The sequence below is a fragment of the Condylura cristata genome, unplaced genomic scaffold (assembly GCF_000260355.1).
Source record: "Condylura cristata isolate star-nosed mole 26May11 unplaced genomic scaffold, ConCri1.0 scaffold00008, whole genome shotgun sequence".
NCBI classification, from domain to species: Eukaryota; Metazoa; Chordata; class Mammalia; order Eulipotyphla; family Talpidae; genus Condylura; species Condylura cristata.
Genome location: NW_004567109.1, coordinates 63,746,879 through 63,771,039, shown reverse-complemented (window position 1 = coordinate 63,771,039; position 24,161 = coordinate 63,746,879). Strand labels below are relative to the sequence as shown.

The 24,161-nt window shown below is 35.0% G+C and overlaps 1 protein-coding gene across 5 annotated transcripts in view; it reads left to right on the top strand.

The window, feature by feature from the left end:
- Positions 1 to 18,756, top strand: part of CLK4 (CDC-like kinase 4) — a 23,207-nt gene extending 4,451 nt beyond the window's left edge. The window contains exons 1-13 of one of the 5 annotated variants that reach the window (XM_012722507.1): positions 961 to 1,049; positions 4,375 to 4,433; positions 5,534 to 5,756; positions 6,791 to 6,881; positions 7,270 to 7,336; positions 9,530 to 9,646; positions 9,738 to 9,904; positions 10,100 to 10,194; positions 10,477 to 10,606; positions 13,033 to 13,115; positions 15,750 to 15,829; positions 16,514 to 16,604; positions 16,922 to 18,756. In XM_012722507.1, coding sequence (XP_012577961.1) covers positions 4,381 to 4,433; positions 5,534 to 5,756; positions 6,791 to 6,881; positions 7,270 to 7,336; positions 9,530 to 9,646; positions 9,738 to 9,904; positions 10,100 to 10,194; positions 10,477 to 10,606; positions 13,033 to 13,115; positions 15,750 to 15,829; positions 16,514 to 16,604; positions 16,922 to 17,062 — 1,338 coding nt within the window. In that variant the 5' untranslated portion in view covers positions 961 to 1,049; positions 4,375 to 4,380 and the 3' untranslated portion in view covers positions 17,063 to 18,756. Of the gene's footprint in view, positions 1 to 888; positions 1,050 to 4,374; positions 4,434 to 5,533; positions 7,337 to 9,529; positions 9,647 to 9,737; positions 9,905 to 10,099; positions 10,195 to 10,476; positions 10,607 to 13,032; positions 13,116 to 15,749; positions 15,830 to 16,513; positions 16,605 to 16,921 lie in introns of those variants that run through there. The other 4 variants (XM_012722508.1, XM_012722510.1, XM_004679283.1 and 1 more) reach the window with 4 other exon arrangements.
- The last annotated feature ends 5,405 nt before the right edge of the window (positions 18,757 to 24,161 follow it).

Sequence of the window (24,161 nt, the reverse complement as noted above, 5' to 3'; positions counted from 1 at the left end):
AGGATTCACCAGAGACAGATCGGGGAGCAGAACAGGCAGATCTACAAAGTACACTGCTGAGGGGAGCAGCGGTTGGGGCAGGAGAGGTCTGCTGCGCCATGTGGAACTCCTCCTGGGCAGGCAGGGATCGAACTCGTTGGGAAGTGGCTTTAGCTTCTTAGTGCAGTGCTTTAACCTGCTGGGCCACCAGGGAGGGCCTGCCTGTGACTTTTTACAAACCTTCCCTTTGCAAAACAGTAGTGGCAGCTTTCCACCCACCTGTTACTATGCAGGTGCCTCTCTTCTCCTTTTCCCATTAAACCTGACCTTTTAAAATTTAAAACATAAAAGTCATCTTTCATTTAGTATCCCAGTGTGTTTCTCTAACTTGCTACTTGTACTACAGTATTTTACCAAAGCTATGTGACACTTAAGAAATTTCTCTTTAAATCAGCTCACATTGTTAAATTTGTTTTAAATTTTTTAGAAATTTCTTTTAAAAATTAATTTTACCATAGATAAGAGTTAGCGATAAAACATTAAATTTTTTCTAGCTAGCTGTTACCTACTAAACATTATTAGCTTGACTCTGGCTCTTTATTTTTGGGATGTCAGTTAGCAAATATTATTGAAGGCAAGCACAAAGCTGAGAATTTATCCAGAAAACTTGAAAGAAAAAGCATTAAGCTCTTACAGTGTTTTTCTGGCACTTACTGTTTGATTTATGTCACTGAAAATTAGCTGACAAACCAGTAGAAAAGTGACTCACAGTTTGGAAACATTGCCAACAACGATTGTAGAACCTGTATGACCCTGTGTACTCGGTATTTATGTTAAAATAATTTTTTTTTCCTCTGAAATGTAAACTGTCTATAAGGCCTACAACTCACTGCTCTTTTCTCTTAACAGATGCGGCATTCCAAACGAACTCACTGCCCTGACTGGGATAGTAGAGAAAGCTGGGGACATGAAAGCTACAGTGGAAGTCACAAACGGAAAAGGAGATCTCACAGTAGCACGCAAGAGAACAGACATTGTAAACCACATCATCATTTTAAAGAATCTGATTGGTAAATTATTCTTGAACTAGTAGCATTTTAACACTCAGATTTGTTAGTAGCTTATAGCTTTCATCTGTCAAATTACTTTATAATTGAGTCATACTTATACATAGAGGAAATATTTATTGAATGCCTTTTTTAGGATAGACTTGGTTCTCTGGCTAGAGCCATGTATAAGACAAACTTTCTATCCCTCATATGTCTGTCTGCTGGAAATGGTGGGAGACAGTTCATTGTGTTCCAGCTGCTAGTAAGGTAGCTGGGGAGCTGAGACACACACTTAGGATTCCCAGTGAGCGCCAGAAGTTATTTGTAAAAGGAAGATACGGATGTTGGGGTGCTCATTTACTGTTTCATAAATGAGAGATAATGAGGGGGTGAGGAGTGTTAGTGTTACTTCAGTTGAGAAAATGAACATGTACTATTTGGGAATGTTAAAGTGTATTGGGGATTAGTCACACCATGTTCCAAAGGTTATATTTGCAGATAAGGTCATTGGATATGTTTGGAATTTTTAGAAGCTGGGTTGTTATAAGAAATATTTGCAAATAACTGCTAATTTAGGAAAGGACTTCAATAAAAATTTCCAATAGCATGTGTCCTGTTTTATTCTTAACCAGTATAAAATTTTGAGGTAATACATTGATAAAGGAATTTTAAAGTTCCTAAATGATTTTTGTAAATGTTAGTGGAATAGTTTCTTTCACTGTCTCCCATTAATTTCCCTTTCTCATTTGTTTTGTTGGTTCTATGTTTTCTCCTTGTTTTGTGCAGATGTTCCATTGGGACTGTTTGCCAGATTGCTTTCTAAATTAGCCAGCTGGGGTTACTTTAAAAAACAGTATGTAATTTTTTTCCTTCTCCATGCTAAACAGACTGGTTCTACAGAACAGAGAGCTTGTTGGTACTCATTGCAGAATAATCATTCCTTATCATTCACTTATACAGGGGTAAAAGGGAGGATTTATGCCAGGATTTCGTTAAGGCCTGGGTAATTAACATACTACTGGAAATTAAGTATGCTATTAATAAATACAAAATATTCCGTAAAGCATAACACCAGAGTACTAATTATTTCATAGATTTATTATACATTTTGTATATAGAAAATAAGTTAATTTGAGTGATGAGCAGTTCATTCATGTTCATAATTAATCACATGAACATGATACTAAGTCAGACTAACTGACCACCAAGCAATAGCTGCTTCTTTGACACTAGCATCAAAGATGTCTGATGGTCATTGCTTCCTGTTGTCTGGAATACTCATAATTGTCTTTTTGAAGATCAAAATTGCCAGATTGTTTTTTTATAACATCATGGGAAAAAATGAAACTTGGCAAAAAGTCTAAAAAAAAAAGATAACCATGGTAGGGGTCATTATTAGGCTATAAAGTTTTTTCTAATTATTAAAAGTATCTTTGTATACAAATCTTTGCCTTTGATTAATTATTGAAAATAGATTCTGAGAATGGAGATTTTATTTTCAAGGCAAAGGGTATGAACCTATAACTCTTCCTACATATTTATCTCACTCTAAACTGTTTATACCAAGTTACACTCTAAAAACATGCTCTTTGAAATGCCAAAAATCATGTTTTGTTTTAATTTTAAAATTGTAGTGAATTTGTCGATCTTTATTGACCAGTTGAACATTATTTTCATATTCTTAGCTTATTTTAAAGTGTATTTTGCTTACTGATGTATGAGTTTTATTGTATGTCAGTTATTTTACTTTTTCCCGTATATATTGCAAAGTATCTTCACTGCAGTCTGACTTGTCTACCTTCCTGTAGGCTCAATTCTGCTTAGTATATTAGGAAGGCTGATGTGACTGAAAGCACCACAGATTGGGGTAAAAATCCTTTAATGTCTTCCTGTAACAAAATACGAAGTCTTAAGCCAGTGGTTTTTAAATTTTAGTGTGACTAGAATTACCTCAAGGTATGTTTAATAATGTATTGGGCTATAGGAAAAGTCAGAAAAAAATGCATCATGACTTTTAGGACAACCCAATATATTACCAGATTTAAAGTTAGTGTAATCTGGAGTCCAGGGTTCTTCATTTTTATTGGTTCCATAGCTTGATATTAATAAACCAACTACCCTATAAGAAAAACTTTTTTAAAACTCTTCAGCTTGGCATGCAAGAAAGACTTTGGATGATTGGTCCCAGCTTATTTACTTGCCTGTGTTACTCTATGAAAATTGCTTTTGCTGGAATTTTCTACTTACTGTTTCCTGACAAACCTATCTCTTAAGACAAACCCATCTCTAAGCCTTTGCGCTTAAAATGCTCTGTAATGTGAGCTGGCATTATGCCGTTTTTCTCCACTTTGTCTCAATCCTGACTTCCTTTTAAGATGGCAACTTTGTTTTTCATGGAGTCTTTTCTGATCATTTTAAGCAGTTTGAATTTTTTTCCCTTCTATGACCCTAAGCACTGCATTGTTGAGTTTTGTTTTATTTTTATGTGACTAATCTCAAATTGTTCATTATTTGTTGGTAGGAATTTTGCCTTATATATTTTTTTATCTTCCACAGGACCTGTGTGGAAATAAAAACGAATGCACATACCCTCGTTAGTCTTGGCTATTTTAAAAGGACTGCAGTGAAATATTCACTAATACTCTGTGAACATTTTCTGTCATTCTGTTCATTCTGTCCGCTCTGTCCATAGCCTTGTAATGCTACAGATTTTGTTCATATAATCTCTAAGCTTGGTTTTTAAGGATTTAAGGGATCCTCATCTTTTTAGTTTACCCTCATGGTACTCACCCCATGTTTGTTATTCTGTAGATTGTTTTATGGGTTAATAGCAACTCTTTAACTTCATACACTGTTACAGCTATTTCATACACTGTTACAGCTAAAGATTACTATTAGTTTTTTTCTGGTAGATTTTGCACTTTTTAAGGGAAAAATGCTTTACAGAAATAACCAGGGTGCTCTTAAGAGTATGGTAATTTATAGTATATCTTTCACTGACAGTTCTAAACCAGTTGATCAGAGCCCTGACCTAGACTACAATCTTACCCTAATCTGAACTTTTTCTCCAATGGGTAGTAGTTAAGAGTGACACTAGGAAAAGGAAAAGGGGTATCCTACATCTCCCAATCTCGATTTCATGCCAGCCCTGTTGAGCAGCCGCTTTAGAGATGCTTCTCCTTTATTTCTGCCTAAACTAGCCTCCTGGGAAGAAAGATAATGGCATATTCTGGGGAAAAGCAAGGGGTTGGTGAGGGCAGTCTAGTCAACATCTGTCACTCCATTGCTTGTCAGGATTCTTGTAGCTGATTTGTCTGACTGGGCAGGTGTCCCCTCTCTCCCTCAGTGCTCCATGTGCATCCCTCTTGAAGCTTCGCACTCTGTTGAAGAGGACACTCATCCCAGGTAGAAAGGGGGATGGGAAACTGGGCCAATTGAATCTATGTCCTTTTCTTTCCATCAGGTCAAGGTTACTGGGATTCATTGACTTCCTGAGGTCCATGACCTCTATGAAATTACTTTCCAAGTTTCGTTTTTATGTATTTCTTGGGGGAAAGGGTCCATGTCTTTTGTCAGATTTTCAAAGGGAGTTACAGATTCAGAACTTAACGCACTGTGGCACTAGATGATACTGTTTTCTATGTAGAATTCTTGTGTATTTTTTAAGCAGGAATGACAGAAAATTGACAGTGTAAAGGGAAGTAGGGTGGTGGGACTATTTTAATCCTAGGTAAGCTATTAGAAGATCCCTTTCTCATTTGAAGGGGATATGTTTTAGATGTCTTTGGCACATGAGGCAATCTGCAAAAGTTGTCTTTCTCAAAGAGTAGTAACAGGAAACTAGAACTACAAAGAGGCGAGGAATTGGGGTAGGTGATATATGTAACAAAATTTGTCCATATATTAGGAGTTAGATTGTGCTCTACCATCATGACCATTTTCCTTCTTGCTATCTTAATTTAATCCTCTAAAGTAAAAAGGCTGGAATACAATCAAGATCCCACCTAGCTTTAATATACCCTTCATGAAAGAATTCTGTGTGCCAGGGATATCTAAAATTGACTTACAGTAAAAGAGAAAATCCTGTTGTGCCTGCTTCTGGTTCTGTGTGATTGTGAGAAAAGAGATTTTATAGATGCTTATGTTATAGGACTTATAGGACTATGAACTTCAGAATGAGCGGTATTACAAATTTTTAGTTTTTAACTCTCTCCAGAAGGTAAAGGACACTTAAACACTGAGCATAATTGAATGATTTGACTCAAGCTTTGTTCCTTGATGTGAAGGCTTGACAGCTGTCTATACAGTAGAGAACTATAAGCTATTTGCTTGTTGGTTAAAGTAAAATTTTTGTTTCGTGAGATAAGTATTCTAATACATCAATTTAAATTTTTTTCTTTTATTGAGTTAGCTGTCTAAACCATGAATTCTTGAGTGAATGTTTGCTTTGAGCACATTATTCTAGAATGAAAACAATAATTTGAATTCCTTTAATGTGTTTGCAGTCATTATTTAGAAGCAAGGTCCTTGAACGAGAGAGATTATCGGGATCGGAGATACGTTGATGAATACAGAAATGATTACTGCGAAGGATATGTTCCTAGACATTATCACAGAGACATTGAAAGCAGTTACCGAATCCACTGCAGTAAATCTTCAGTCCGAAGCAGAAGAAGCAGTCCTAAAAGGAAGCGTAATAGACATTGTTCAAGTCATCAATCACATTCGGTATGATTGATTTTGTTTTGGGTGTCTACTTGTGTGTAAAGGCTCTTAATGAGCTGTTAAGTATGGAGTTTATATATACTATTTGGATACATTTACATAACTTGAATCCTTAAAGGAAACTTCATATTCTCTTAGCTAATCTGTTATTAGATAGACCCCGTTTGCCACATTTACTAATTTTCTGCAGACCAGATGATTCTAATTGTTTGTTTTGTAATCTTTTGAAAAGATAAGATACCTATCACTCATCTTCGACATATTTTTACTTAAAAAATTCCTTTCCTGATACTTAGAAAGTTGTACTGAAGGCTAGTTAATCTGTATATAGCCTAGTCCCAGTCTGTATATAGCGTAGTCCCATAGCATGGTGCATTGTTGTCTGCAACTATAGTTTCATTGAAGTTCTGAAAACAGGTGCTGAATGGGAAATTAGCCAGAGACCTGCCCCCTCGCCCCTTTTTAAACCAGATAGCTTCACCTATTTGATCAGTAAATTCTGAATTGTTTTCCTCCCTAATTTTTAGTAGAATTAGCTTTAATTAGACTGAAAATTTGAAATTAGCCTTTATTTTCTTTTTATTTTAATTATGTGTATATTATTAAATATTGCTAATTAATTTCAACTAACTTTGACATCTTAAAACATTCTTCTGACTGACTAGACATCTCAACTCCCCAGCATAATGCTATTTTATAACAAGAGGTTACTAGATCATGACATTGCATTCCTTAAATTTCAGACTTCAATTAAATCAGTATTTTAAAGAAACAATGTGTTGTTTTTTTTCTATTGCCACTTTAAGTATCTTATCTGAAAATCTGTTCCTTGCCATGTTTTTCTTCTGTAACATAAACTGTGCCCTGTGAATTTCTGGGGACTGAATTTGAAATTGCTCCTGCCAACTGTTCGTGGCCTGGTGCTTATCTGAATGCCTGAATATCTCCCCGCTGAATGAATTGCGTATTCTGCCCTGAATTCACTCTGATATATTGATTGGCTGGACGATCTTGGTGCTGCCCACTTGCCGTTCCAGAAGAGCCACCGAAGGAAAAGATCCAGGAGTATAGAGGATGATGAGGAGGGTCACCTGATCTGTCAAAGTGGAGACGTTCTAAGAGCAAGATGTATAGAATATTTTTCAACACTTTTTTAAACTTTGCAGACAGAATAATCTTTTAAAGAATAGTTTGTCAGCGGGGGGCTAAAGAACTCTTCATTGCTTTTTTGTTTGTTTTTTTTGTGGGTTTGTTTGTTGTTATTTTGTATTTCTTCTTTTCTGTAGCATTTAAGTATTTCTAAACTTCCAAGATAATGGAATTTGAGATTAGAGCCAGAAAGATAGCTCTATCTAATTGCTTTTGTAGCAGCTGAAAATAAAATAATTTGAGTGCTGAAACTTTAGTTATGCTTTGATAGAGATCATTTGAAAATATTCCACTAAGCATTCATGTTTGAGTAACTATATAAATTGTATCTCAAGTACTTAGACCTCTTTCTTCCCCCTCACTTTAGATGAAATCGTGGATACTTTGGGTGAAGGGGCCTTTGGTAAAGTTGTAGAATGCATTGATCATGGCATGTAAGTTTCTTTTTTTTTCTTTTGAACATTGGTGTTTTGGATGGGGAAGGAGCCTAAAATTAGATGAAATGTTATTCTAAATGGTAGCCATTTGGTTCCTGATCAACATTTTTTGATAAGGACTGCTGACCAACGTTCTATTAGGTGGCATTCATTGAAATTAAAATGGGTTTTCACATGAAGGAATGTCCCAAAATGTAGGCATTTAGCCATATGAGAGATTTGGAAAGGCCTACCGGATAGCGTGCAGATTCCTTATAATTTGTCTTCTCTGCCTGATTTTGACATTTTCCTATAAGACTGCTATTTTATGGTTTACAAACATTTTGTAAGTGAACTTTTAAAAATTTAGTGAACTTAATATCTAAATTTGATACCTAAAATCTTCATCATAAAATAGTTGGAGGATGTAATTTCCAGCTTATTACAAACATTAAAAGCCTCTCTTTAAATGTCTTTGAGAGACTTTCAGCCTCTTAGAGCAACATCATCCAGGAACAAACTCTACTTGAATAATTAGCAATTCTTCATTCTGAAACTTGTTCCATTTTCCATAAAGAATCTTATCCTAAGTATCTTTATCACCCTACCTTCTATGCAGCAAAAATAGGAACATAAATTGAAATTTTACTTAGTTACTAAAATAGTTCAAAGAATCCCCATTTATCCCTCACCCAGATTCCCCAAATATTAACATTGAATGGCATTTGCTGTATCATTCGCTATACGTACCTATGTTACATTTCCAAATTTTGCCAACTAATATGTGGACCTTATTTGAATTTCATGAAATTTAAATGTATATCCTTTTAAAATTTCTTAAGATTCCAAGACCAAGTATTTAATCAAGATAATTCAGTTCACTACTAGTCAATTAAGTACAAATTAATTACAAGTTTTATATTAGAACTAAAGTATAAAATTTAATTGGAAATACTCTCTTTGGGTTGGTTGGACTTTTAAAAAGCAAATACACATATCCATAAGTGCATCTTCAGTGTTTTAGCAGTAAGTCTTTTTCTATATTTTATTTTTATAGCTATAAACAGAAACACTTGGTCATATAATAGATGAGACTATATAAGGAGTTTTGTTATAGCAATTTTGTAACAGTTTTTTAAGTTAAAAATCATATAAGGAAATTGTCATGAAAACAAATCTTGTGATTTATCATTTCCAATTGCTGGGAGCAATGATTTGGAAACTACCAGACTAGGAAAAAAGTTGCTTTCCAGTCACTAGAAAGATTTATTTGCTTCATATTTCTTAGAGTTTTGATATACTTAATTAGGAATACATAAGATTTTCCTCCAAAAAATGGGGGAATGGGAGGCCATAGTAAAAAGTAAAGAGGCTTGTGTGCTGGCTTATCTCCAGGAGATCAAATTTCAAAGAAAATGAAGGGAAGCTGAAGATTTGAGATGCATTTATTCAAAATCATTCATGGCTCTGTATTTCCAAGGAAGTGTTACAGCTGCCCCAGTACTTGGAGCACAACTCACTGCCACACACAGTAGCTGTTCTACTATATCAGTGAATGTGTGCAGTATTTTCTTAACTTTATGACTTAATTGATGGCATCTCCTTTGTCTCAGTGTTCCTTTTCCAAATCTGGCAAACTAACATTGTTTTTCAGGATTGGATAGTTGGGCGTCAACTCCTTGAAGAAATTTGAATTTCCATAACCCACTAATGATAAGGCTTTCCCTCCCCTACTCCATAATACCTCACATCAAGCACTTCTGACCTTATAATAAGTTGTTAACTTTTCCATCAGACAATACACAGGGATAAGCCCTGTCTTTTTATCAGACACTTCTGTGCAATCTGGCATAGGGTAGGCCTAGCCTGTTGGCTTTCAGCAGTAGAGTATTTTAGTCAAGGTTTATGTGTGTGTGTGTGTATGTATGTATGTACTTTAACTTTAGTATAAAATCTAGTTAAATTTAAAATTCTGGGAAATAACATTAAGATTCCTAAGTATTAAAAAAAAAAAAAAGAGTCTTGAGTATTAAGGTAGTTACCAGTCCATGTAAGGTATATTTTGTCAAAGAATTCTGGAAATAAATTTTATGAATCTAGTATAATAAGCCCTGAAAGATAGTTTTAGAAAAATAGTAAAGCAATAAGATTAGAGGATAATCAGCTCCCTCCTTGTACATTTACCTTTTTCACTTTAATTTTGTTTTTAAGGGATGGCATACATGTAGCAGTGAAAATTGTAAAAAATGTAGGGCGATACCGTGAAGCAGCTCGTTCAGAAATCCAAGTATTGGAGCACTTAAACAGTACTGACCCCAATAGTGTCTTGTAAGTATAAATTGGAACTGTGGTCCTTTCATGTTACATGAAGTAATCTGAATTCTATGAACTGAGTTATTTTTATTTTGATCTCTCTTAGTCGATGTGTCCAGATGCTAGAATGGTTTGATCATCATGGCCATGTTTGTATTGTGTTTGAACTGCTGGGACTTAGTACCTATGATTTCATTAAAGAAAATAGTTTTCTGCCATTTCAGATTGACCACATCAGGCAGATGGCATATCAGATCTGCCAGTCAATAAATTGTAAGTATACTTGATAAATCTTTAAATGAAAATTTGTTTTTATGATGCAAATAATACATTAGAATATTGTCACTGAAAATATTCTACTCTAAAAGTGAAATCTCAATTCACCCCTGTATCACTGCTTATCTTCCCTCCTTTTTCTCCCCCAGTATAGGTTAAAATGAAACTAATAGTCTTTTTGTTCTCTTGTAGTTTTGCATCATAATAAATTAACCCATACAGACCTGAAGCCTGAAAATATTTTATTCGTGAAGTCTGACTATGTAGTCAAATATAATTCTAAAATGGTAAGTTATAAACGTGCTTTAGTTTTGTAGTTGTCTTTAAAATTAATTTAGGTTAGTGATTCTTGGATGAGGATTTTCATTTCTGAGGTTCATTGTATCTTGCTGTTTAACAACAGCAACAACAAAAAGACAGGATAATAGACTGGACAGTAACCTTTCCTTGTAGAGTTATGTTGAAAATCAAAAAGATCATTCTTGTGCAAGCCTTTTGAACAGTACTATAAAATATAAATATTTCTTATCTTTATTCATCTTTTTTTTTACCCAACCGTATCTCTATAGAAACGTGATGAACGAACACTAAAAAATACAGACATCAAAGTTGTTGACTTCGGGAGTGCAACATATGATGATGAACATCATAGTACTTTAGTATCTACACGGCATTATAGAGCTCCAGAGGTTATTTTGGGTGAGTAGACACCAGCCTTCCTGATACTGTGATTGAAGGAAAGATTTTGTTCTCTACAGCTGTTATTTGGGGGGGGTGGGGGGTGGAGGGGTGGAGGATGTGGCCTTGAGGATATGTGGCGAGATGGGTGTGATTTTGTAGTGTACATTAAGACAGAAAACATTTTCTGCTTTCATTAAAGCTAGACATCTGTAAATACTTAAGTAGAAAAAAAGTGATACCATCTGTAAAGATATTCCAGGTGGTGAAGCTTGAACAAACTAATCTTTACGAAATCTTAAGAGTGGCTAAGGACATTACACCAATGAGGTTTGGAAGTGGCATGTGTTACTATTTTTGTGTCATCACAAAAAGCAGCAATACTTGTAAAAGATTTTGGTTGTCATATCTAGATACATGGTAGATGGAGGTCAAGAGAAGAAAGGTTAGTTTAAAAGGGACATTTTTAAAATTTTTCACATGAGAAAGACTGGAAAAGAAAAGGAGTTAAATAAGTACACATTTTAAAATGAGGGAACTGAGTAAGGTGGTATGTATTTTATCTCAAAATTTGAGAGTTAAATGTTCATTAATTAAAGCAGGGAAATTGGGCTGCAGTTGGAATATAATTAAAAAAATAAATTTAATCAAAAGTAAGCTCCAACTAAGGTTAGACAGTAAAACATTTTTAAGGAATTAGTTTCTATCTTCTACCATTATTTTTGTCCAGGGGCACTTAGTAATTCAGGATAAATATGAAAGCAAACCAAAGATGTCTGCATAGAGTAGTAGAGGATTCGTAAAAGGGTAAGGAAATCAAAGCTATTTTGGCCTGTGGAACTACTGTGGAACTACCATAAGCCACATGCTTTATTATGCACTTGGAATGTAGCTAATGTAACTAAGGAACTGAATTTTAAAATTTTTATTAATTAAAACTTTAGATTTAAGTAGTTGCATGTGGCTAGAGGCTACATATTTGGCGGCAAAGAATTTGTCTTTGAAACAATCATAGTAGGATTTCTGCATAGTCTGAAAATTGCTGCTACGTTGCAGTAGCTTAGATTGGTATTCTCTAGTAGTGGTAGTGGTAGTGGTAGTGGTAGTGGTAGTAGTTTAGAGTATACGCAGGGTTGTGGACTGAAGGCTGCAATGAGGTAGAAGAAAAGAATATAGTAAGAGGTCGAGGGCAAGTATTTTAGAACTTGAGATAATTTCCTGTGTTTCATCAGTGTTAACGTGCAGATTTTCCCGTATGCTTTAATATGTGATGGTACACAGAACAAGACAGTTGGTCTTTTTGTTGCTATTTTACATAGGACAGTGGTGCATTTTTAAATTGGGTAAAATATAATAAAACTAAAATTGGGGTTGCTGGTCTTATGGAAAAGAACTAAGTTAGGAGGGTCCTTATGAAATTTGACTCTTCAGAATGCGATGATGTAGAATAGTGTGCAATACATGGCTACAGTCACCTGAGAACAAAGCTGGACTGGGAGGTCCAAGTGGAAAATTCAAGTCCAAACTCTACCATATGCACATTTTTGTGTAGGTTACTGTAAATAAAAACTGTGCTCCGTTTATCAATTTGTTGAAGTGGTAGAAACTCTGAAGCTTAACAAAAAGGATTAAATCAGAAGGCTATTGAGTATATTGTTTCTGCCTTTACAGTTAGTGACATTAGGGGAAATAATTGAAATGTATTTTAGAATAGGTTTTATTTATGCATTATGGTTTTACTGGGACATTTACTTTTTAAAAGATTATAATACTTGGTTTACTCTTTGCTTTTCCAGTAATAAGGCTAGCTCTTTTCTGAATAGTGTTGCCATTGAGAATTATGAAGGAAACTGTACCAAGTGATCACATCTAGACAGCCTGAAAATGCGAGAGATAGAGCCTTCTCTGTGAACTTTAAATGACTCTAAAATTCTATTTATAGGTGAAACTGCTTAATGTCCATTAATTTCTTAAGTAATTAGGTAAGACTATAGTATTTTGGAAATAATAAAACTCAACTCATCAAGCTGATAATAATGATAAGGGGTTAGTAATTGCATTCTGAGGCTAATTGTCAATCTATATTTACGCTAACAAAATGTAAAATTTGCTGGAACAACCTTAAAGTGGATTATAGCAGCATTTTCCTGTGTGCAAATTCAGACTGTGGAATATTTGATGGTTATACTTGGAAAGTATTTGGTAGGTTCTCTTTTCATAAAATGCTCTCTTTTCCAGGTTAAAACACTAATTTCATAACAAGTATGTAAAGGACTGTGATAGCATACTCATTAAATTTAGATACTCAGCTGAACATGTTCACATTGAATTCACTGCTGTATTCTCACAAATGGTCTGTTTAAAGAGAACCCTCATATATGGAAGGACTTGGTTCTTGGTAATTAAAAATTGGTGTATAATAAATGTTTTTGTTTTTGATTGAATAGCTTTAGGTTGGTCTCAGCCATGTGATGTGTGGAGCATAGGTTGCATTCTTATTGAATATTACCTTGGTTTCACAGTCTTTCAGGTATGTATTTAGTAAATGGCATTTAATAATTCTTAATGAACTTTAAATGTGCCAGGCAAGTTAAATTTTTTACTTCCATGTTGAAAAGTGGCCATAGTGTTGTGGTCATTATTTTCTAAAACCACGGTTGAATGAAGCTACTCAATAAATAGTCACAGTTCATTTTGCATGTTTCCATTTCTTATTTTGAAGCTCCTTCATAAGTTTACATTAGGTTTCCTGTGGCCAGGTCTAGTTATTTTGACTGTCACTCCTTTTTAGAAAAGAATTTAAGAAAAATAACTTTTAAATATCTGATATCCTAGGCACATTTCTAAGCACTAGTTTATAAAGATGAAAAGATAACATCTTCATGTCATGCAAAAGGAAAGCATGGAAATAATATTATAGTGTAACATGGTATTCGCTATAATGGAATAATTTAGAAAGTTTAGTGAGAAGCCAAGAAAGGTGAACAGTTAAATTTCCTTTGAGAAGGCATCACTGAAGAGTTAGGGGATTTAAGCCATTGCTAGAAGGAAGGAGTAGCTGTTTTTCAGAAAACTAAAGAGCACAATGGACAGAAAAGAATATAAATGGGAAAATTATGGCAATATACAAGGACTTGTTACAGAAAATTATTGTTTTCAATATAGTCTGGTCTACAGTGAAAATAATTTTGTACGGTTGCGATTCTGACTTCAAGTGGAGATTGTCCTCCTGTTTTGGGGTTAATAAAATATCTTTCTTGGGTTTTTTAAATAAAAGCCCTTATTTGACGAAACAAAAAGTAGAGATCTTATATAAATCTCCAGTTTTTTATAATTTTATTTCCACCTGAAAACTGAAAGTCTTAAAAACTTCAGTGGTGCCACCATCGAATTCACTTTCATTAGAATTATGATATAATGAAGGTTTTGTAGTTGGGGAGGGGGATGGGATTTGGAGATCCTTGCTCATATTGTTGAGATGGATTCGAGGTTACAGCATTGCTGGATAGGGGAGGAAGCTTAGTTAAAAGTGTTAATAATCACTTAGATGGCTTTTGCAAATGTGTTCATGGGGTACCTTCACCAGACTTCTACTTCTATCTAATCTCTACCAAATCTGTTCAAAATACTCTTTGAGTTTTGGGCCTCCTTAGTGGCATGCAGGTTAAGTCACAATACTGTCACCACTATAGCCTGAGTTCGATCGCCTGCCAGGGAGCTAACCCACATGCATGGCACAGCAGATCTCTCCTGTCTTGCGTACTGTTTCCCTCAGCAGTGTATTTAAGTAAATTGCCTCTTTTGTTTCCCACTATGTCTCTAGTGAATCCTCTGACACCACCCCTCCAACACACACACACACAGATTGTACTCCCTCCCCCCTGCCTCTGGCTTACACTCCAGTTCTTCCATGCAATAAGTAAATAAATCTTTAAAAATTGAAAAGTTGAACACACCATACTTTCTTCATATTCCGATACTTGCAGGCTATTATGAATTTTCAGGTGACATGCAAATTAACATTGCTTTCAGATATGGTTCTTACTTGGATTCCACTAAAATATTCTTCAGTTAAGTAACTATTTAAATATGGTCTAGTATTATTTATTCTTGTCATAAATTTTGACAGCACAGTAGTGGATAGATTAATGAAAGCAAACATGTAGCCTCAGTTCTCCAGAATAAGGTTTAGCAACCTCGTTGTACCCTACCTGACACATAATTTAAAAGTTCACTGAGACAGGCAGCAGCCCTTCTGCCCACCCATGACTAAGCAGTGCAGCTTTTCATCAACCTTTTCCTTTTGTAGAGTAGGTGCACAGCTTGTGGCCATATCAGTGCTTCTCTTCAGTGAACTTTCTGCAAAGCAGCAGAAGCATCTCTCCTCCCCAGGCTCCCTATCTGCAACTGTGCAGGCCTCTGAGCAAACCTGTCTCAGCTGTTTTTCCCCCTTGTGTCTATTATGCAAGTGTCCTTTATCCTTTTTTTTTATTTTTTTCATAATACACTTGCCCTTTTGGATATGTATAAACTGACAGAAACTACTTGAGACCAGCCAAATCTACAGAAAAGGTTTACTAATCTCTGCTCTAGAAGTGTAACATTTCTGATGTTAGTCTGGCAGTTTTTCTCTATTCTCCTTTAGCCAAAGGTCTCTATGATATAGTATTAGAATATGAGTATTGACTATGGTTCAAAGCTCAACTTTCCCTCATTAAGGAGCTGTATGACCTTGAGTTTTAAACTCACGTTCCCACTTACTCACTTAGGATTAACGTGAAAATTACTGGAATTGTATTGAGTAGGGTTAGTAAATGTTACTTGTTGTTACCCATTGGGTAATTGAAGTTAATTTTGGTTAAAAATGAGGAAGCTATTTTTCTGGTAAGCTTCCCCACTTGTTCCTCAACTAAACAATGCAAGAACTACAAAATGAATAAGGAAACAGTTCATTTTTCAATTATGTATCAACTACTAAAAACCTTTTTGATCACTTTTAGAAATACTAGTTTTATTGGGTTTGTTCAGATAATATAGCACATACATTAATGTTTCATCTTTGAAGTAGAGTGTAATGTATCAATTGTGTGCTGTTCTTTTTGTCAATACATTGTACACACAGGGAAATGTAATGTGTTAAATTTCCTTTTCTTGTGTTTCTTAGACTCATGATAGTAAAGAGCACCTGGCAATGATGGAACGAATATTAGGACCCATACCAACACACATGATTCAGAAAACAAGGTATGCCAGAAGATTAATAAAGCTCTTTGTTGTAACATGCAAGGCCCTATTTTCAAATGACAGAAAACCCAACTTTGTTACTTCTTTCAAGGACTGCATATTTTAAAATGTAAACGCCGTGTGTGTGTGTGTGTATACATTCACATATATGCACACATACACTTGTAATCTAGTAAACAGTTTTTTTTCTTTTTTTTTTTTACTTTGAAGTGAAATGCTTTTCTAAGTTGATACAACAGTAATATTGGAGCAGTAAAAAGAATTTGATTTTGGCCTCTAAATTTGAATTTCATATTATTGCTGACCAGTTAAATGTATGTCTTTGAACAAGGTAACTATAATGATTCCAAAGAGATTCACCACAGAAGTCACTAGGGAGTTACTTCTTTAAAAATTGTTTAAATTTCCAGCTGCCCCATTTCCAGATCTGGTGAAATCAGAATTTATAGGAATGGTTCCAGGATCCGCTGTGCAGCTGGCATTGTTTCATGTATGGTATTTGGGGATAACTAAAGTGAGTTACTCTCCCTCAGAGGGTATTAAGATTCAAGAAGATGGTATAAAGGGTATCTAAGTATATGTATATTTATATATTTGCCTAGAGAAAGGCTTATTCTCTGATCTGGTGACAGCTGGGTAAACGTGAATATTATTTTTACTAATCTAAACTTCTTTTTCCTATAGAAAACGCAAGTATTTTCACCATAACCAGCTAGATTGGGATGAACATAGTTCTGCTGGTAGATATGTTAGAAGGCGCTGCAAACCATTAAAGGTAAAAAAACAAAAAAGTGTTAAAGGACGAAGCAGCTTCAACTTTTTTTGTTTTGCGTGCATAAAAGAACTGAAGTATAGAGTAGAGCTGTATGGGGGATGAGAGGATTCACCAGAGACAGTGGGGAACAAAACAGATGGATCTACTGAAACAACACTGCTGATGGGAGCAGCAGACAAGACAGGAAAGGTCTGCTATGCTACTTGGGTCAACTCACTGGGCTAGGGATCCAACTCAGGCCTTAGCAGTGATAGCACTGATACGGCCCTTTAACTGTTTTTTTTAAATGCTTTTCTCAAAAACATTTTTCCCCCTAGGAATTTATGCTTTGTCATGATGAAGAACATGAGAAACTGTTTGACCTGGTTCGAAGAATGTTAGAGTATGATCCAGTGAAAAGAATTACTTTGGATGAAGCATTGCAGCATCCTTTCTTTGATTTATTAAAACAGAAATGAAATGGAAATCAGTGGTCTTACTATATTATATATTTCTCTAGAAGAGATTACTTAAGACTGTGTCAGTCAACTCTAAACATTCTAATATTTTTGTAAACATTAAATTATTTTGTACAGTTAAGTGTACATATTGTATGTTTTGTATCCTAACTATCTTGTTGAGCAAGTATGGTCTTGATAATGAAATATAAAAAGTTAAAAGTTAATTGTTAATTTTCCTTTTTAAGATTAATTACCATTTTTAAGAACTTTGGATTATTCTTTGTGCCCAGTGATAAATGTGATTGATCTTGTCTTTTGTACTTGGAGGTCAATTCTTTGAAGTGGATTTTTTTTTTTTTTTTTTTTGAGTAAAAGGAAATCTTGACAACTTTATTCCTAAGTGAATATTCTTTATATACTCTCAAGTTCAAACCTTTTAACTTTAAAAAATATTTTTAATCATCATTGAGTAGGTAATAGTATTAAATGTAGGTAGGCAGATATTAGAAGCCAAAACACACAGGAGATGTTTATAGTTGGAATTTCATTGAATCCAAAGTATTGTGTACTCATTTGAGTTGATGTAAATGGTGACAAGTATTTATGAAAAGGCATCTGTCTGTTGTGACGGCTGTTTAATTGAACTACATATACACTTTATTTAAGAATAAAGTAATTAGAAAGTCGTATGTGGTGAGTCACATAGAAAGGAATTTATTGTTTCTTAGAGACATTTAACCTTTTAGTCTTTGATATCAAATCTTGAGGAGTTCTGAAATTGTCTAGTTCTATTTCCTTATCAAATGAAAGAAATACTTAAACCTCAGCCTATGAGAATTCAACTACTACAGTAGTTTATATTTGTGTTAATCTTTTCTTAAGAATGATTGGAAAATATTTTAGGGGAAAAAAGCCTGCAGAAATTTCCAAACATTAGTTTCTTAGACTTTTTCCTTTGCCTGTGTTTTTTCTTACTTTTACCTATTTTCACATTTAAAACTGCATGGTAAGTGTTACTTTACATGAAGGACAAAAACAATTGATAGCCGCCACGTAGAAAAGTTTTTTGTTGTAGAATTCATAATTGCTTATTCAAGTACAGATACTTTTTGTTTATAAGTATCCCCTGTTTTAAAATGTATTTTACAAAAGATTTGAATTTTATCTGTGCATTGTAAGCATAAATTGTATGAAATTTTTTTGTTTGAGAAATGGTGAAATCAGGGTTGATTCCCTACATTATTCACTGGTGGCATTTGCCAGTGTAATAATACTATGTAAAGTTGATTGGGAATTTAAGAAAGCTGAACTTTTACCATAGAATCATCACATAAAATATGCTAGATCTCAAAACATACACATGTTGTGGATTTTCCGAATAGATTAACTATATTGTTTTTTTTGTTTGCTTGTTTGTTTTCTTTTGCGGGGGGAAGTATTTGATGTAAAGAAAAGGTTGTCAATAGATTAGGCAATGTTGCTATCAGATTAAAATGGCTGTCAACCTTTACTTTCTCCTCCATTTTCATTCTACCAGTACTACTGTACTACCTAAGCCTCCTGTCCTTTCCCTACAAGTCTGTCAAGTTATCAAAATGACTACTTTTTCTCCCAGAGGAGAAACTTATTACCTGAGTAGCTGCTCTCAGGATATAGGAAGAAGGAAAATAATCCACATTTCTAAGAAGTTAGTGTTTGCTCACATCCTTTCCTTTCTAAAAAGTGTTCACATTTTTCATAAAGATATTTGCTAATTCCTAGACCTAATTCATGGAATTTTAGGAATTAAAAAGAAATTTCAGTAATAAGAGTAGAGGAAATGTTTATTGGGTTTTAGTGACTTCTTTCCTTCGCACACTGGCTCATTTTAGACAGCCCCAGGTTTTTACTTGACAGTGCCAGGAGCTTCAGCACTTAGGTCCAAATTTATAACAGTAATTTGGGTACTTTTTTTTAATAATTTGAAGCCTTAAAATATTTTCTGAAAAGTCCATTGAAGTCAAACTTGGTTTTTATGAGGTATTTTTAAACATGATCTTAGATTATTTCCAGTACTTCCCTATTAGGTATTATCTATTCATCATGCATTCATCAAGATTTCAGGGTACATGAAATTAAATCCTGTAGCCTTATTACTCTGGTGATAGCTATAAGTTATCTTATGCATTTTTATATAGGCATGTATGGTTTAGTGATGTTTTGGTCAAAGGCAGATCACATATCCAATGATGTCCCCAATAGCCTGTACCATGTAGGTTGGTGTAATTAACGCTGACATCACATAATGATGAAATTGCCTAACACTCCTCGGAACATGTCCCATCATTAGGTGATTCATGATCAGTTTTATTTTTGTTTTTTTAATACATATTTATTTATATACAGGCCAGAGGTTAAGAGGCAGAGGATTCACTAGAGACAGTGGGGAGCATAATAGGCAGGATGAGGTACATTGCTGTGGGGAGCAGTGGGCGAGACAGGAGAAGTCTGCTGTGCCATGTGTATCAACTCTGGGGTGGGGGATCAAACTCATTGAAGGGACTGCCCAGCTTGCAGTGCTGCTCCCTAACTTGTTGGGCCACCAGGGATGGCCACTAGGTGGTACAGAAAGTGGAAATGATTTGGCCACATTTCCCAATAATTGTTACTGAACTGTTACTTAAACTTAGGTTTTCTAGATTGTAACATGCTTTCCTATAATAATGTACCTCTTGAGACAAAAACTTCACTTTTCTATGAAATGGGATGAAGTGGAAAGCAGCAGCTAGTAGTGTTATACATGAATTCCAATACTTTTCACTGCCCTTAAATGAGCTGTAGTTGCAGTCATTAAATGGTGTGGTCATTTAAAACATGTAAGTGGGCACAGAGGTATTAATACTTAAAACTTCTGAAATAAAGTATTTGTCAGGTGATGTGGGTTTGTAATTCTTCAGCCTGGGATTTCTTATTCCCTTAAAATTTGGTGCAACTTAAATATTTAAAATGTATCCAATGCTAATTAACAAGTTGCATTTTCAAATAACCTTTAATTATGAATCAGTAATTGTTGGATTATTAGATTATGTGTTTGCAAATAGAAACAATTCTAGTTCCTGAGAATTGACCATTAGAGCACATTTCGGGAGGTTAGTATATCTCCAGCTAAAATTATTTTACTATCTTGTGCATCTTAAAGTATGGGGGATTTCCTTTCTTATGGAAACAACATTGCATTATGTCTCATGTTCACTGATGAGAATGTGTGCATATATTACATTACTCTCACTGCTATCCAGTCATTCCATTCTATCCATCATACTATTATCTATGTCTCAATTTACCCACCCTTCTTTCCTCTTCCCTTCTGGTAATCAGTAATGGAACTTAAAAGAGCCCAAAAGTTTTTCTTTCTTTCTCTCTAATATACAGAACTGGGGTACAGGCCAGAGATGCAGAGGATTCACTAGAGACAGAGTGGGGAGCAGAACAGGCAGATCAATGAAGTATACTGCTAAGGGGAGCAGAGCAGGCGGGGGCCATGCCATGTGGATTTCCTCTGGGGCAGGCGGGGATGGAACTCCTGCAGAATGGGCTTAAGCTTCTTAGTGCTGTGCTCTAACCCGCTGCGCCACCAGGGAGGGCCCTTTTAATTTATTTAAACTCTTATCCAGAGACCATATTAGAGTGAAATCATTTATTCTTAGAATACGCACATTGAAACTCACACCCGTGTTAAATGCACAAATTCCCCCTCAAAAACAAATCAACATAAAGGGTCACTGATAAGAAAAAGGGCAAAATATTGTGTGTAATATATAGTGTTACAGTACAAACAAAAGGAGTGAAATGTAGCTACATTGGAAAAATTCAGTGAGTTTTATACATAAAGAATAAAAGCAAACTGCTAGACGGTTTTAATATGTTACCATTTTTATAAACCTCAAGGAAAAATAAAGCCAAACAGTATAGTATATTCATTATTTTTAAAAACAGGAATAAATTTAGGGCGATGGTTATCTCGAGTGGGGTATAGGCATAACCTGATGCAGATAATAAAATGAGGAAGGTCCATGGAGTGAAGATGAAACTTATTATTTTAATATTTACAATTTACATCATTGTAAATGATGTAAAAATGATTTTCCTTATTTTTCCCCCGATCCCTTATTTGCTTCTATATTCCTTCTAAAAGTGAAACCAGTTGATAGTTTTCTTTTTGCTTCTGGCTTACTGCACTGAGCATAATCCCTTCTAGCTCCATCCATGTTGCTGCAAATGGCATGAGTTTTATGATTGTTGAATAGTACTCCATTGTGTATGTACACCACATATTACTGATCCAGTTTTCTATTTTTGGGTATTTGGATTGTTTCTCTAACTTAGTTATTGTAACTGTAGTGCTACAATAATGAGAGGGATGCAGGTATCCTGGATGGTTGGGGCCCTGCCTTCCAGAACCAGCTTTGGCCTGTTGGGTTAGCATTCTGTTACTGTGTTGGTATTCTGGGTTGGGGGGCACCCAACACAATCCCATGATTATTTCTCAGTCAGGCTGATAATTAGACTTGGGACACCTGAACATGGGGCACCCTCTTGGTTCTCACAGTTGTTTCTTAGATTGATTTGGGGGCTTGGGGTACCCTGTTCCTGTCTGTACACAGTTCCTAACTTCCTCATTCACTGTGGGAGAAGATGGGTGCAGAGACAGGTAGCAAGGTCCCGAATAGAACAGGAATAATTCCTCCTTGGTAATCCTGCATAGAGGCTGTATTTTAGATGTTCTTTTATCCTTATTTTCTGCTTACACCCCCACCCCCATTTATTAGCCTCATTACTAACTACACACCAGATTGTTATACTCAGGCTAGGAAAAATAATATTACTCTTTATCTCTCTCATTGTTTTCTGTATGTTCCCTTATTAGTCATAACCTGGGCTGAGCTATGATTCATTATAGAAAAGTTTTGTAGCAGAGTCAGTGAGTTTCTTGATTAGTCTTCATGTTTATCTTCAAGATTTCAGTTTGCAAAATCTAGATAAATATCTACCAGGCCCTATCTTCTTCTTCATTCAACAGGGATCCAGAAGACACTGAACAGGCTCTCATCATCCTCCATCTCCCTCCTGCCCTCCCTCCCCTTACCTCCTTTCTCTGTCCCCTCCCTACCTCCCTCTGCAGTCTGTCAAAATCTATATTTGTGCATACATTTGGCAGTAATTTTCATCAGCCTACTACAGGTGTAAATACATTTCCAATGATAGATGAATGAAATCATGGCCAGTTGACTCAGAAGTAGTTCTTTCTCTGTCAGATGCATTCACTTCAGCCAGGCAGCAGTTGTTAGTAGTAACAGGTGTGTAGATAGTACACATGGAATAGTGAGGGAAGAAGACCAGCTACACTGAAAATCAGCTGAGTCAATCTTGGCGATCAATATGGAATAACATGTAATGATCTCATTGTTGATGCATACTGAAGTCTTACAAAAATTGTTTCCTTCCTCTCTTCATTTCTTCTTTTCTTTACTTTTTCCTTCCACAAGTACTTCTTAGATTATTCCAAATACTGTGAGAAATGCTAAGAAAGTACTAGGTAAGTTAGACTCGAACCTTGACCAGGAACTTACAATTCTCTTGGAAAGTCATACAATTACCACACAAATCAAGGCAAATAAGGTAAAGCTGTTAAATCCACAAGTCTGGATAACAGTCAAAGAAAGTTTCCCTGAGGAAGTAGCTTGTAAGGTGAGACCTGAAGAGTGAATGTGCCAGACTAATGGCACAGCAGGTAGAAAGTAGACAATACGAGTCTTTGGATAGACAAAAATGGGTATAGAGAGAATCCGTAAGGAATTGAAGTTTGGCAAATGAGTGTTGAGATTATAGATGGTAGACAAGAATCAGGTCATGGATAGTCTTGTAAGTTGTACATGTGTTGATAGTATGAAATTTCAGGTTATAAAACTCAGATGTGAATGATGTGTTTTACTTCAACAGAATTTTAATTTAAAAACTGCAATAAAAATTAACTAGCTGTTTACCCAAAAAAAAAAAAAAACCTTAAATAACCTTGGAGGAAGGCACGTCATAATCTAGCTCTTTCAGATAACTATCATCACATGTAATGAATGAATTAAAGAGTAATTGTAGATGGGGATGTGGGGGAGGGGCTCCCCACTCCCTGGTTCACAGCAACCTAAAATGTGTGTTGTCAAAATTGCACACATGAGAACAAGTTTCCTTGTGTGAACATGCTTCACCAGCGTGATCAGATTCAGACTCTGGAGCTCTGTGTAGGTGGACAAGTCTCTGGTCTCATCTATGAGTAGGAATACTAAGCATAATTTCCCCAGGATGGTTGTGAGGATTAAATGACTTGTATAAAAGGCTAATAGTAGCTATTTTTCTCACTGTTTCATGATATATTTCCTATATTCTTTATATATAGTGCTCTACCATCTACAATTTATGTTTCTGTTTTTGGTTTTAATCCTATAGGGACCCAGTGTATGAAGTGAGTATCTCCATTTTAATGATTGCATAGTATATCTTTTTCCATTGCTTTTTTAATTTTTTTTGTCTATAAAGTTTTATGTAGAAGGCATATAGTTCAGTTTTGCTTTTTATCTAATTTGACAGTCTGCCCATTGTGTCCTTAAACCACATAGATTTAATGTGATTATTGATAGGGCTTGGTTTACATCTTCCTATTTTTACCTATGTCTAGTTGTACTTTGTTCCCATTTTCTTTTTTTTTCTTTTTTTTTTTTTTAATACCACTAGATTATTGGGTGACATTTTAGCTGTTAACTGTACTTGTGTGTGAGAAACACAAACTTTAGAGTTAATAGTAAACCTCCTTATCACACTTAGGTCTTTAAGTGACATACTACTTCACATATAGTGAATGAATCTTAGAAAATACCATTTTTTCCAATTGGACTTTGTATTATACATTTTACTTAGTCATATAATAAAATCCCATAAAGCATTGTTATTTTTGCTTAAGTCAATTACCTTTTAAAGAGATGTAAAAAATGGGATTTTTTATTTTTAACCACATAGTTACCATTTCCATTGCTTTCAACCCTTTATTCAAAACCATGTTTCTGTCTGGTATGGCTTTTCTCCTGCC